The sequence below is a fragment of the Ursus americanus genome, chromosome 4, assembly GCF_024610735.1.
Source record: "Ursus americanus isolate L20-20 chromosome 4, mUrsAme1.1.p, whole genome shotgun sequence".
Lineage (NCBI taxonomy): Eukaryota > Metazoa > Chordata > Mammalia > Carnivora > Ursidae > Ursus > Ursus americanus.
In genome coordinates this window covers 75,450,791-75,465,788 of record NC_142130.1, presented here as the reverse complement: position 1 = coordinate 75,465,788, position 14,998 = coordinate 75,450,791, and the positions used below count along the sequence as shown (strand labels likewise).

The window sequence follows — 14,998 nt, the reverse complement described above, 5'->3', positions numbered from 1 at the left end:
TAGCTGATTAAAGAAGGTTACAAGGCAGTGCCAAAAGAGTTCTTTCCAGCCCTGTGATAGAAATGGCCCCATAAAGATGCACAGTGTTGTTTACTTGTGTAGACACATCCCAGAGATGAGATGGGATTTGAAGGTAAGATTGTTCTAAACACATTTATTTGGCATTATTCAGGGAAAGAAGAACATTCTATTCTCTTTATTTCTATTTTGAAGCTCGGCCACATGTAAGTTATATTTTCATGCTCTAAACAACAGTTTACTTGTGTGCCAAAGACAAGATTTTGTATTTAAAATGGCAGCTCCCTTGTCAAGTGAAGAATTAACCAATTTGGGGGAGATTGTTTGCAATATAATCTCATCAAATTTTAAAAGAAGCATTTATAAATGGTTATTAGCATTGTTCATAAGTAAAATGGAAAATATTTTATTCTGTACTTAACATGTCAGCAGAAAGCTTTAGAAAAATCTTAAATTACTTCCTCTGAAAATGGAAAGAACACGAATCCTAAATTACTTCTTCACGCAATCTGTGGAATTTTATTAATACCAATAAAAATAATTTAATTGTTAAATCCCCTGCTTAATAAAGCTCAAATTCGTAGGAGATTTTAGAAGCAGAACACAACAAACTTTTGCCATAATAGTAGTATCATTTTTGTAATAACCACACTAAGTTAATTAAGGATTTGTATGGTTTTATTCTTTATACTTTCTTTTCTATTACTTAAGTTTTAAAACCATTTTTAAGAAATCTACCATTAGGGGCGCCTGGGTGCTCAATTGGTTAAGCTGCTGCCTTCAGCTCAGGTCATAATCCTGAGGGCCGTGGGATTGAGCCCCACTGGGCTCCCTGTTCAATAGGGAGTCTGCTTCTTCCTCCCGTTCTACCTCCCACCCCCACTCATGCTCCCTCACTCTCTCTCTCCCACAAATAAAGTCTTAAAAAAAGAAAAAAAGAAAAAAAAGAAATCCACCATTAGTGCAGCGCTGATTTTGAAAACCCAAAGAATCCAAAATATTACCCTAAACACTGTACTTCAAGATGAAATTTTGATTTAACTAATCATATAAACAACCTAAGTATGTTTTCTTCTCAAAATTGAATACTACAATAGCGATGCACTGTCCTTGATAGTTTGTTTCTCCTAATGGTGATCAAAGTGGGGGTAAAGACAATGATGTTTCCTACAAGATTTGAAGACCATTCAAATAATGGAGAAATGCCTAAAATGCAATTAAACTGTATTTTAGTCTAGACCAGCCCATCCTTGGAATTATTTTAAAACTACATTTAGCAGAGTGTCAAATATTAAGAATGTGAGCACCGGAGACAGTCTGTATGAGTTCAAATCTGCCCACTACAAATTCAAAATGTGTGATCTCAGGCAAATCACTAAATCTTTTTGACCCAAAATTTCTACATTCATAGAGTTCAAGATCTCTAAATTCAGAGGCCAAAGTCACTATTGCCAAAGTCACTATTAAATGTGAATGTAAAGGGCTTAGCCCCATATTAAGATATCAAAAAAGTGGGCTCTAAAGAGATTAGCTATTAATACAAAAATGCAAAATGCATAAATTATATTTAGAAAAATATCCATTCCCTTCAAAAACTCATAAGAATTTTTAATATTATAAAAAACAGATATTATACTTCCTAATTAGTCTTATGTTTATAAATGACCACGTTTTTATTGCAAGTAAATTTGTTTTTCTGAATCAGAAGAAATAGAAAACAGCATGCACTAGTTTCTCTCTTCTACCTTCGAATTTATATTTTTAAAAAGTAAAAAAATCCTGAAAACAAAAGTTCCTATGGAAATTCTCTTATATCCTTTGGTCTCATAGCTTAAAAATAACACATGAAGAAAAACTCACTATATTCCTCCTGCCTAAAGACACCAAAACTTCAATTAAAAAAACAGAAATCACCCCAAGGCTGCTTCATTTCTTCCTTCTGTCTTCTTAAGCTTTGATGCTACAGTCCCTAGAGGTCTCACCAGCAGGCTCACTCGCCCATCCCTGAACCAGCCTAACAGAGGCTGAATTTGTAGAAATGGCTGCCACCATCTGCCCATAGATGACAAGATCTTATATGTAGGAAATCATGAAAATACACACACATACACACACAGAAACACACAACTTAGAAGAGAACGCAACAAAGTTACAGAGTACAAAATCCATGTAAAATTCAGTTGTGTTTCCATACACTAACAATGAACAATCCAAAATAAGAAATTAAGGAAACAATCCCTTCCCATACACACACACACACACAAAACACATAACACAAACACCACATTCACCCCACACATAAACAATGCGTATACAATTAACACCACAAATCCACCACACCCACAGCAAACATATACCACACAATCATACCACACATATAAAAAAAAAATGTTGCAGAGGCAACTAAAGCAAAAATAGACAAATGGCATTACATCACATTAAAAAAACCTTCTATACAGCAAAGGAAACAATCAGCAGAGTGAAAAGTCAACCTATGAAATGGAAGAAAATATTTGCAAGCCATATATCTGACAAAGGGTTAATATCCAAAATATATAAGGAACACTTACAACTGCATAGAAAAAGAACAAATAAACTGATTAAAAAATGGGCAAAAATCTCAAATCGATATTTCTCCAAACAAGGCATACAAATGGTAAAAAGGCATATGAAAAGTTACTCAGCATCAACAATCATTAGGATATAGAAATTAAAATTATAATGGTCATTATAAAAAAACAGAAAATGATAAATGTTGGTGAGGATGTGGAGAAAATGGAACCCTGTGCACCATTGATGGAATGTAAAATGGTGTGGTCACTGTGGAAAACAGTATGTGGATTCCTCAAAAATTTTTTAATGGAACTACTGTATAATCCAGCAATCCCATTTCATTTCTGGATATTTATCCAAATGAGTTGAAATCAGAATCTCTAAGAGATATCTGCACTCCTATGTTCACTCCCATCGCAGCATTATTCACAATATCCAAGAGGTGGAAACAACCTAAATGTCCATTGACCAATGAATGGATAAAGTAAATGTGGTACATACATACAATGCAATATTATTTAGCCATTAAAAGAAGGAGATCCTGTCATATGCAACAACATAGGTGAACTTTGAGGACATCATGCTAAGAGAAATAAGCTCCACAGGACAAATACTGCATGATTCCATTTATATGAAGCATCTAAAGTATTCAAACTCACAGAGACCAGAAGTAGAATGGTGGTTTCCAGGACAAGGAGAGGTGGAAATGGGGAATTACTGTTCAATGGGGAACAGTGTTTTAGTCATGCAAGTTGAAAAAGTTCTGGAGATCTGCTGTACAACATTGTGCTTATAGTTAACAGTTCTGTATCGTGTACTTAAAAATTCATTGAGTGTCAATCTCATGTTATATCTTTTTAATCACAACTAGAAAATACATTCAAATTTTAGCATGCATAAAGAGTTGTAACAACCTGTTAAGAGTGTAGTAATCTATTTTTTGTTTTAATTTAGTGTAAATCAAGGACTCTCCATTAAACTGAGCTTCGATTATTTTAATACATTTTATACAGATGTATTAAATATTTATGAAGGTGTGGGTACAAACAAGATTTTAAGAGGTAAGTTAAAATAAATATATAATCCATTATCAAAATGAAAATATGTGGTAAACTCTTTGAAGTAATGTGTTTTCACTTTGATTTTAAACTGACTGTGGACTTGAACTTTAAATTACTGAAAGGAAAAAGCAAAACTTGTTCTCATTATAAAAATGAATAATTTAGTGTCCTATGTGATCAATCTTCTTACTAATAAAATGGTTATGATTTCACATTATCCTCTTCTACTTTAAGTTTTTAAAATCATGGGGAATTTTCCAAAGAAATATGTCTTTGGTTACTATCCTTTCTTTAATTGTTACTCCCCATTAAGCAAATTCAGACAAACCCTGAAAACCATTGTTCTCATTTTCTCTAACATTGCAACTCACAGAATGTCTTCCTATTCTCAATACGCACTTGACTTCTCAGTCTCTTGCAGGACTATTTCGAATAAAGTGGGTAAAACAATGACTAGCCCAGGATGTAAGATCAGTAGATGGTGGGAGTAGGTGGTATTGCTCTTACATAACCATTTGTCATTATGTATGTGGACACCCTTGGAAACTGAAAAGAAGACAGGAAATGAGTTAATATGCATGTGCCCACTCCACTTTATTCTGTCTGGTCTCAAAATACATAGACCTACCTATTCATGATAGCCAACAAAAGTAGGAGTGAAATTCCAAGAGGAAATAAAATAAGGATGAAGAAGAGGATATAAAAATGGAGTCCAGGGAATAACTAGTTTTCCTCACACTTTGGAGGGAGAGTCAAGTATAGAACGGACATGAAGTTACAAGTGACACCTGTTTTTCAAGTTTATATAATAGCTGCATTTATTTTAACTACGGCTTTCAAATTGTACTTGTGATAATGAAAATCACATGGAATAATGAAAAGTGAATCCTATCTAATAGGGTTTTTGATTTAATCAGTTTGAGAAATATTTAAGCATATGATATATACTTTGTATTTTGTGCTATTAATGTAACATTCACTATACTGAGTGTTGTGTGTGAATATTTTATTTAATATTTTCAACAAACCTGCAAAGTATGCATTGCAGAAGAGGAAAATGAGGCCTAAGAGGTTAAATGACCACAAGTCCATGGAGCTAAGTAGTGCTGGAGGCAGAAATCAGACTCAAGACTCTGACTTCAAACACAATGCAATTGCTCTTTGTGTTCTAAAAGCCCTTAGTACAAATATAATAGTGAATATACATAAAACAGATGAACTCAAGTAAGTCACATTTGGCTAAAATAGATGGGCCAGCCATTTGATAATCTGCTTATTTCTGTGGTTGGTAAATCCAGTTCCTTAAAATTGTAATCAGCATAAGTATCTACATTAATAAACAAATAAGCCAAGTCATATAAATATCAATAAAGATCAATAGCATTCCTCAACCCTAAAGTTATTTTATTTTATAATAATGCCAATACTTTAATTTTTGATTCACAGTCCCATCTTTTTCTAAATATTTTAACAAGTTCCTTTGAGAGATACATAAAATGTTTACTTTTAGTAAATTCCAATTCAGAATATATCTCTCAAATACTGTTATTATTTTATCACACTGAAAATATGTAGACATTTTAATTAAATTAGAAAAAATAAGATTACCCAGAGAAATTATAAATAAATTAAAGAATATAGTACCATAAAGCAGTTATGTATTTGATTAGGGGTAAGACAATATAAACAAGTTCTAAGGCATTTTCAGTCATTTTTATATACACTGATGTAAAAGTTCTCTAACTGAAAGTGTCAGAGGAAGGTGATCATTACATAAAGAAAAATGATGTAGAATGCAAGAGGATCTTCTCCAAACAATTGTGGGAATTGGGATAAATCAGGAGAGTAGTTCAAAAATTTGTATTTAAGTTGCAGTGATAGAGCTACAATATTCAGTTTAGTGGTGGTTAATCATTATCAATACTGGGTCTGAAAGTGGTAGAAAATGTTAAGTGTTCTCTTTTTTTTTTTTTTTTTTGTTCAGAAAGATACATAGATATTTTTATGCAACCTCAAGGAAAGACAATAAAAAGGGCCTGGGTGAACACACTGAAACTGATTTTGCATTGTCGATCCCAGAAAATATGTTCCTGAGTGTCTAATTGTTATGCTATTCTTTATATCTCAAGTGCTTTGCCGTTACTCCATTCACAAAGGACTGCTAACAACATATCCCTAACATAGTAGCCTAACAATTTAGGGGCATGTTTTTAAAACTGAAGCATACAAAAATGTGTTTAGGTATGGCCAAAGATATAAGATACAGGATACAGTGACTCTTCCTGAATTGTCAACTTACCCTACAACAAAAGTAATCATATTGTGGATATAATAGATGCACATATTTTTCAAGGTAAATCATTTTTTATAACTTTATGCTTTTTTGTTAGAATACTTTAGCATACACTTGGAAGTGTTTATTCCCTGTTGATAGGAGTACATTGTATGGAAACAAACACTGGCTTAAAATATTAGCCTTCCCAGAGGCTCTTGAAGATTCTCTGATTATGGTATCACGGAAAACTTAGTAATTACTTCCTCAGTACTCCCATGCATTTCTTTCATAAGAAATGTGGTGTTTTGTTTTGTCTTTTTTTAATAATTCACCAATCTGAACTTTTCTAATAGGGGAACCTGGCCATTTCTTCTCCATGTCATCAACACTTAGCACCATACCAAATTCAGTGAACACTCAATAAAATGTGTTGAATATATTAGAAATCCTACACAACACACAAAGGTGATACTCTAATGGCAGAATCTCTACTCTTATAAGTTTGTTAAAATAAATAGTTTTTTTTTTTAAAAGATTTTATTTATTTATTTGACAGAGAGAGAGAGACAGCCAGCGAGAGAGGGAACACAAGCAGGGGGAGTGGGAGAGGAAGAAGCAGGCTCCCAGCGGAGCAGGGAGCCCAGAGCCTGATGCAGGGCTCGATCCCAGGACCCTGGGATCACGCCCTGGGCGGAAGGCAGACGCTTAATGACTGAGCCATCCAGGCACCCCTAAAATAAATAGTTTTGAGCTAGATCTGTCCAATCATACTCTGTAGAAAGTCTGTCATCCCTGCCCTTTGTCTTCCTTCAAAATGCCCCTGCATCCTAATCAGGCATTCCTCTTTCATAAAACCTATTCACAGGCTTTACTCTTAGAAGACAAACGGTGAATCAATCTACATTTAAGTGTGACTGGTTAGCAAGTTTATGTAAATTAATATCCATAGAAGTACTGGGTTTTTAGTAGTACATTGGATATTCTTAAGGAAATATTGTCTAAAAATTCATTATCTCATCTATAAAAATTATCACCTTAAAATTATTAGGTAGTTGTTTGATCTTTCAACTCAACACCTGACTCTCTTATGCAGGCAAACTTTATTACTGTATTTACTCACACTGTAACTCATGCATCCAAATACCAACTGAAATTTTCCCGTGTTTGGACACAACGGCAGAGGCACGGAAGGCATTAAATATAATTTTTACATTTTTAGGACTTACAACCCAGATGGGGAGATAAAGGAACAGTAGCTACATTCACTGAGCATTTACTATACACCAGTCACCGCATGACGTCAATTCCTTATTTACTCTTTATCACAAATTTTTACGGAAAGTATTATTATATAACAACAGAGGAAACTGAGGCACAAAGATGATTAGTAACATATGGGGCCAAGACTAAATCTCATTCTGACTCTGGAGTCTCTGTTCGTCACCACTACCCTCTACGGCCTTCCTGAATGCATAAGATGCATGCCTTCCACTGGCTTCCTGGTTCTGGGACTCTTTCTAGCCAAGGATTTGTTAAGAATCTGTTGATAGTTTTACAAAGCGTCTACAGACATGAATATTCTACACCATTTCAAGAAGTTTGTGTGTATCTCTTGTGTGTCGCCATGTTAACAGACCTCAGGATAGAAACCTCTGGATGACATAGTGTAGTAACATTAGACCACGTGGGGATCCAACACATTACAACCACCACGGGTGCCACTGAGCCAGTAACCACATTCAAATCCAACCAGAAACCATTGTCCAAAAATTCCATTGCTGTAGAAAAGAAAGGAAACGAGAAAGAGGTAGATAGATTTGAGGCAAAGTTTCTAGAATAGTCACAACCCAAGAAGTGACTAAATACTTATGGACTACAGAGGTTTTCAATATGAGAATCATTTGCATTATGCAGTTATATATGCTGGTGAGAGGAGTCTGCATAACCAATGTAGTCGTTCATGAGAATATACTGAAAGAACAGCGCAACAATTTTGGGGAAAAGAGCAAGATGTGACTCCACACTTATTCGTGTTCTTTTTATTACATTCTATTGAAATTATCATGCTTGTATGACCTTTGTTTCTAATTTCTTTTTTTTTTTTTTAAGATTTTATTTATTTATTCGACAGAGATAGAGGCAGCCAGCGAGAGAGGGAACACAAGCAGGGGGAGTGGGAGAGGAAGAAGCAGGCTCATAGCGGAGGAGCCTGATGTGGGGCTCGATCCCATAACGCCGGGATCACGCCCTGAGCCGGAGGCAGACGCTTAACCGCTGTGTCACCCAGGCGCCCCTGTTTCTAATTTCTATATGATAAGCACAGAATTTTCAATAGTTCATAAAAATATCCTTTTTTGGAACACAATAAATAACAGCAGTGCTTTGTCTCCCACCTGTGAATGTGGTATTTTCATAAACCCGAATCTGATATCCAGTTCAGATTGTCAAACTAAAATGCTAAACAATTGTTCCTTACCTTTTTTTCTCATCATTACAATAAAGAAACCTTTTTAGCCCTTTTTTTTCCTAATTACTGTCCTCATGAAATTTTAATATTTCTGATATCTTGTTTATCTGTTATGTGCTGTATACATATCTGAGCTCTATATATTTAAAAATTAAGGTAGTTTGGCCCCTGAGAACCAATTTTTATCCCCTCAGAGACAATATCACCCCTCTGAGAATATCACGAAATTATAAATTTTTGTAAAAGCAAATTTCATATAACAATGACTTATAAATCATCATATGAGTACTTCATATCCCAAACAGTATACTAAACCTTGAGAATCAAAAATCTGGGAACATATCCCTTATTTGGCTTAGAGTCAGGACAGAAAAAATGATAAAATCAATATAAAATTCCATAGAAGCAATCTTTCAGTCACCTAGTATAATTTTGAGGTCCTACAGTTATATGGGTAGAGAGGCAAAAAAATACTCTTGTTTCTATTATTGTGCCCCAAGTTTTAGCCATTATTAGTGTGACATGAGAAATACCTGATAGAGGCAAATTTTTAGTTTTATAACTGCTTAACTTGTGTGTTTCTAAGAGAAATTTTCTCAATAAAAGAATACACCTTTTCTTTTTATATGTGTATATAGTGTTGTGCAGCTAATAATTAAAAATAAAAATAGAGTTTTTCAAACCATAAATACACATAATAATTTGAGGTTTTCCAATGCTTAGGAGAGGCATTTCAATTAAAAAATTAATTGTGACTAATGCTTTTAGTTAACTGAGTGGTATAAGATAGATTGATAGATCAATTGATAAAACAATAAATTGATGGATGGACAGAAGGATGGATCAGTAGATAGATGGATAAACAGACATGTACATGTAATAGTCACTCTTTTTTTTTTTTTTTTTTTTTTGTAGCTTCTCTCTGGGAAACCAATCCTGGCACAATTAGGATCTTTTCCAACCAAGTTACTGCCACCTTTCTTATAGAATCTGATGAAAATGATTATATTGGATTTAATGCAACATACACTGCATTTAACAGCACAGAACTTAATAGTAAGTATTGATTATTCCTTAGCCTTTGAATCTTCAGATGCTTCAATACTGTAATGGAACTTTAAAAGCAGAACTTAAAATTTTAGAACAAGGTCATAATTTGTTTCATTATGCAAGTTCTTTAATGAGTATTTTTTATGTATAGCTCTCTCCTGTTGATACTTAGAGAAATTGGGAAGTTAGAAAATAGTTCATGTTCTTCAAAAGAATCAAATAACCAATTTGACAAAAATTACAAAGTTTCATATATATGTATATGCATAAAACTAATTCTGAGAATATTCCACATCAACTTAATTTTGAACTGAGTATTAAATTAGTAAAAAGAGGAGAGAAAAATATGAGAAAATGTTTATGTGGTTAAACCAAGAAAGGTATTATGTGAAACTTAAAAAACAATAAGAACAAGAAGATTGTCTTTGCTAAAACCCTACTGGGGTATAGGAAGTATATTAATTTAGGGGCGCCTGGGTGGCTCAGTCATTAAGCGTCTGCCTTTGGCTCAGGGCATGATCCCAGTGTTCTGGGATCAAGCCCCACATCAGGATCCTCCTCTGGGAGCCTGCTTCTTCCTCTCCCACTCCCCCTGCTTGTGTTCCCTCTCTCGCTGGCTGTCTCTCTGTCAAATAAATAAATAAAAATCTTAAAAAAAAAAAAAGAAGCATATTAATTTAAGACAGTTGGCAATGAAACCTTGGGGTTTTTTTTAACTAAATGGAATGAAACAGAATTATGATGAATAAAAAAAGACTGTGTGCCTGATAGTTATAAGTGTATAGAGGATCATAGGGGAAGGGAGGAAAAAATAAAACAAGATGAAATCAAAGAGGGAGACAAACCATAAAAGACACTTAACCATAGGAAACAAACTGAGGGATGCTGGATGGGAGGTGGGTGGGGGATGGGGTAACTGGGTGATGGACATTATGGAGGGCACTTGATGGAATGAGAACTGGGTGCTATATGCAACTGATGAATCACTAAATTCTACCTCTGAAACTAGTAATACACTACATGTTAATTAATTGAATTTAAATAAAATAAATTTTTTAAAAAATAAGTGTGTAAGACTGTATGAGACTAGATTATTTTCAATGCAATTGATTACAATTAGTCACACTGTGGACTAACTTTGAAGTGTTTTCTTTTTTTTAATTCACAGATTATGAGAAAATTAACTGTAATTTTGAAGATGGATTTTGTTTCTGGGTCCAGGATCTAAATGATGATGATGAGTGGGAAAGGATTCAGGGAAGCAGCTTTCCTCCTTTTACGGGACCAAATTTTGACCATACTTTTGGCAATAATTCAGGTATAATTCATATTTAATTCAGAAATCAAAAGGAAAGTGGTTTGTGTTTTCTGGAGTTTAAATAGTATAAATTTAAAACCGTTTTTTCAGATTTACTTTTTTAAAAGAAATCATGGGCTAATAAACACTTTTAAATGAAAATGTTAATAAAATTGGCAGGTGAAAGTGAGTTTTTTAAAAAATATTTTTTTTTACCCTATATATTCATGAAACATTGAAAAGTACACAGAGGCCATTACAGACAAGAAGACTTAGGTTGTTGCCCTAGATTGACCACTTATTATTTTAGTAGGCAATTAGCTTTTCTGAACTTTCATCTACTTTGTCTTACTTTCATTTTCCAATTATTTGTTGCTGGCGTAGAGAAATAGAACTGATTTTGGTATATTGGTCTTGCACCTGCAACTTTGCTGAACTTGTTTATTAACTCTAATAGTTTTTAAAGACTTTGTTAGAATTCTCCATATACAAGATCATGCTATCTTGGAATAAGGATCTAGAGATAGATTTACTTCTTTTGAGGAGCTGACTTGGTCTGTTTAAGCCACTGTGACAGAATACCACAGACTGCTTCTTTTAAACAATAATTGATGTCTCATAAACAATAATTTATTTCTCTGGAAGTCTGTGGTCAGAGTGCCAGCATGGTCAGATTCTGGTGAGAGCTCTTGTCCTGCTTCATGGACACATGCCTTCTCACTGTATCCTCACACAACAGAGGGAGAGAGACAGAGTCAGAGAGAGACAGACAGAACACTCTCACCTACATCTTCTCATAAGGTCACTAACCGCATCATGAGGGTTTCACTCTTATGACCTAATTATCTCCCAAAGGCCCTACCTCTAAACACCACCTTATGGGATTAGAGTTTCAACATATAAATTGTGGAGGCACACCCATCCGTCCACCACAGAAGGAATATGGATGAGCTGATTCTAAAGCATGGTCCTGAGGGAAGGGTTGTAATTTGTAAACAGCTTTTTGTGTGAATGTTAGAATTAGATTTCAGGTAGGAAAATAACATTGGAAACAATAATAGTTGAAGGAAAAGACCAGAAATCATGGGGAATTATCAGGAGATAAGGAAATCGTAGTGGGAAGTTCACGCATGAAAATCCTGGAAGTATGTATTTGTAAGACCAAATTAATCACTGAACAGAGAGTTTCCAAATCTAGAAGTAATGTGGATCTTATAAAGTAAGGAAAATTACAAAAAAAAAAAAAGGGGCAGAATAGAAATTTCTACATGTAGATAATTTTCTTAGGCAAAATCCATCCTATAATATGACTTGTCAAAAGGTTACTGGTGAAAATATGGTTCAATTCAAAACACATACATTACAATCTTCCTTTAACCAGACATGGCTCTAGGCTTTGAGCACACAGACCTCAGATCACCACTCCCATCAAGTCTGTCCAGAACTTCTGAGTTGAAATTTTCCTTTCCATTAAACATTATAAACACTGCTTTCGTTTTTCCTGCTACATGGTATTATATTTTCTTAGTTGTTTATTTTCAGAAACAAGAAACTTGTCTTTTTCATCCTTCAATTCCTAGTGCATTCTCAGTACCTGATCTAATTAACATGTAAAATTATTTTTTAATTTATATGAATGAATGTCTACAAATTTGACTCAATAAGTAATTTCTGATTGAGTTATTGACTGAGTGAAATTGCTTGTAACATAAAAATAACCTGAGCACATGTGCATTGTAATTTATTATCAATGGCCACTTCCGTTACAAAGATCCATACTCTCATTTTTATAACCTGAAAAGCAAATAGCTGATTTAATGTCGATTATGAATGACATCTGGTAAGAAGATGTTAAAGAATTCACTTTTTCAGGGCAAAAATGAATCCGATTAATCCTGTTCCTTTAGACAATGGCCTCCCTGGAATAACAAAATTTGGTTCATCACAGTACTTCAGCTTGATCAAAATATTGCTTAATAAAAAGTGACTACTTTTGATCTATTTTTAATCTATTTCCACAGTCATCAATAAAAGCCTCGGTTGATTAATTCTTCTACTCCTTTATTCTAGAAGTATTTTTTTTTGAGCCCCAGTCCCTATTCAAGGTACTCAAAATATTATCTTTGAACAAAAATAAACCAGTTTTTCTGCAATCATGGAACACATATTCTGGGGTGGGGGGGGGAAGAAACTTAAAACTAGAAACTAAGCAATGTGTATGACTAGTAATTACAATTTGTGGGTATGCTAAATGTGAATGAGTGCTGTGAGAAAATATACAGAACTTGGTAAGAGCAGTGGTGAGGGCAAGTGTTGTTGCAGATTAAAACAGGGTGGTCAGGTGAAGTTCCATTGAAAGGTGACATTCAAATCAAAATTTCACAGAATTGAAGGAATCAGCCATACAGATTATTCTAGACAGAGGGAGCATGCATAACAAAGGTTTTAAAGGGAGCATGCCTGACCTGTTTGAAGAAAAGCCAGGAGGCCAGCATGGCTGACGTGGAATAAACAGGGCCAGTAGAGTGCAGATAATAACGGGTCTTCTATGGCTTTGGCTTTTTCCTGGGTGAAATGAAGCGCTATTGGAGGTTCTTAAGCATAGAAGTGATAGGATTCACACTGGCTGGTAGACTAGTTGTTGGGAAGGCAAGAGCGTTGTCAGAGAGACCGGTGGAGAGTTATCACACCACCTAGAGATGAGACCATAGGACTTTCAGATCAGTGGGAGCAGATGCAGTGAGAAGAGGTCAGATTCTGGAAATAATCTGAAAGGAAAGGCAACAGGATTCTGCTAAATTAGTTAGCAGTGTGGAGCTATGAACAAAAATGTGTTCTGTGTAGATGGTCAATCCCATTAGACCAAACAGGCTTAGTATTGAAAATAATGACATGCATACCGTCATACGTAGTTAATCGTCTTTGCACAAGTGACTTCTCAGAGCCTGATCACCTGTGGATAAATTAGTAATCCACGCAGCTAAGGACTAATCCCAAAGCAATAATCACCCCAGCTCTCTAAAGAAGCCTGGCCTAAAACAGTCAAATAATTTGACCACATTTTTGTCTTTATTTTAATAAAAAAAAAATGTCTGTACCACACTTGGACAAGAGTAGTTAGAGGAAAGTACAGAAAGCATTTATATCTATTGACTATGACAGATACCTTTTATGTAGTTGAAATCTTTGATGTTCAAATGATCATTTTTCTACTTTTATGTCATCATAATAAGAGATAAAATAATTCCACTGATATTTGAAGAATATAAGTACATTACAGGAGAAAAAATGGTTTCAGCTTGCCAACAGATTAAATAACTAAAGAAATAGGATGAAAATGACCAAAGTGAAACAGGTTGAATGTCAGGTGGAGGTTTTAAATAGTTGGGTCGGAAATGGAGTCTCAGGAGAAAGTCGTGTAGCTGGAGTTATTTAAAATAAGAGAAGTCAGAGCAGTTCAGAGCCCACCAGAGGCAGTGGTGTAATGAGAACGGATGATAGGATTTAATAGGTTCTCTCCAACTCTCATACCAGTGATTTCATAATCTACCAGACATCCCCCCGACCACCCCCAGGGGTATTTTTCTTCCAACTTGCTTTTTTATGTGTCAGAACATCCTACCTCTGAAATGGAAGAGAATTAAATCTCTCCTGCTGTTCCTCTTATCCATGCAGGGGTTTTTTGTTCTTTGCCTTCACTTTAAATGACAGAAAAGTCTAAATGAAACAGATAAACTTTGAATTAATATTGCTTTCGGGAAGAACATCTAAGCCCCTTAACTTTTTGGCTCCTTCTAAAGAACTCTCTCCTGGTAGAGCAACGGGCTCCTATATCTGCGCTCTGTCAAGGCTCAGAGTTTCTCTGTGTCTCTTAGAAGCAAAGGGAGTCCGTGGAGCTGATGGCGATGATACAGGGCAGCTTCTTGGGGTACTCAGAACTGGCTCGTTTGTTCAGAACATTCAGAGAAAATGAGGTCAGTAACATGTGAAAACTTCAGAAATGGAGGGGTCACCAAAGCGCTAGACAGCCCAAAGAAAGTGTTTCTTTGTTGGCCTTTCTCAATGAAATCATAATTGTTTTAACACTTAAGGGTCAGCATAGTCTAATAGTAAAGATCATTAAAACAGAGACTCTGAGGTCAGCTAGATTTAAATCGGCGCTACACGTTATCTGTTCTGTCTGTGTCTTAGTTCCCTCATCCGGGAAGTGGGTTGATGATAATAAGACCTGACTTTAGAGGCATGTTTTGAACATTAAATTGGTTACTGTGTTTACC

The 14,998-nt window shown here is 34.9% G+C and overlaps 1 protein-coding gene across 1 annotated transcript in view; it reads left to right on the top strand.

The window, feature by feature from the left end:
* TMPRSS15 (transmembrane serine protease 15) overlaps positions 1–14,998 on the top strand; it is a 111,803-nt gene that overhangs the window by 30,737 nt on the left and 66,068 nt on the right. The window contains exons 9-11 of the mRNA XM_045785712.2: positions 3,526–3,632; positions 9,290–9,430; positions 10,593–10,742. Of these exons, the coding sequence (XP_045641668.2) occupies positions 3,526–3,632; positions 9,290–9,430; positions 10,593–10,742 (398 nt within the window). The remainder of the gene's footprint in view (positions 1–3,525; positions 3,633–9,289; positions 9,431–10,592; positions 10,743–14,998) is intronic.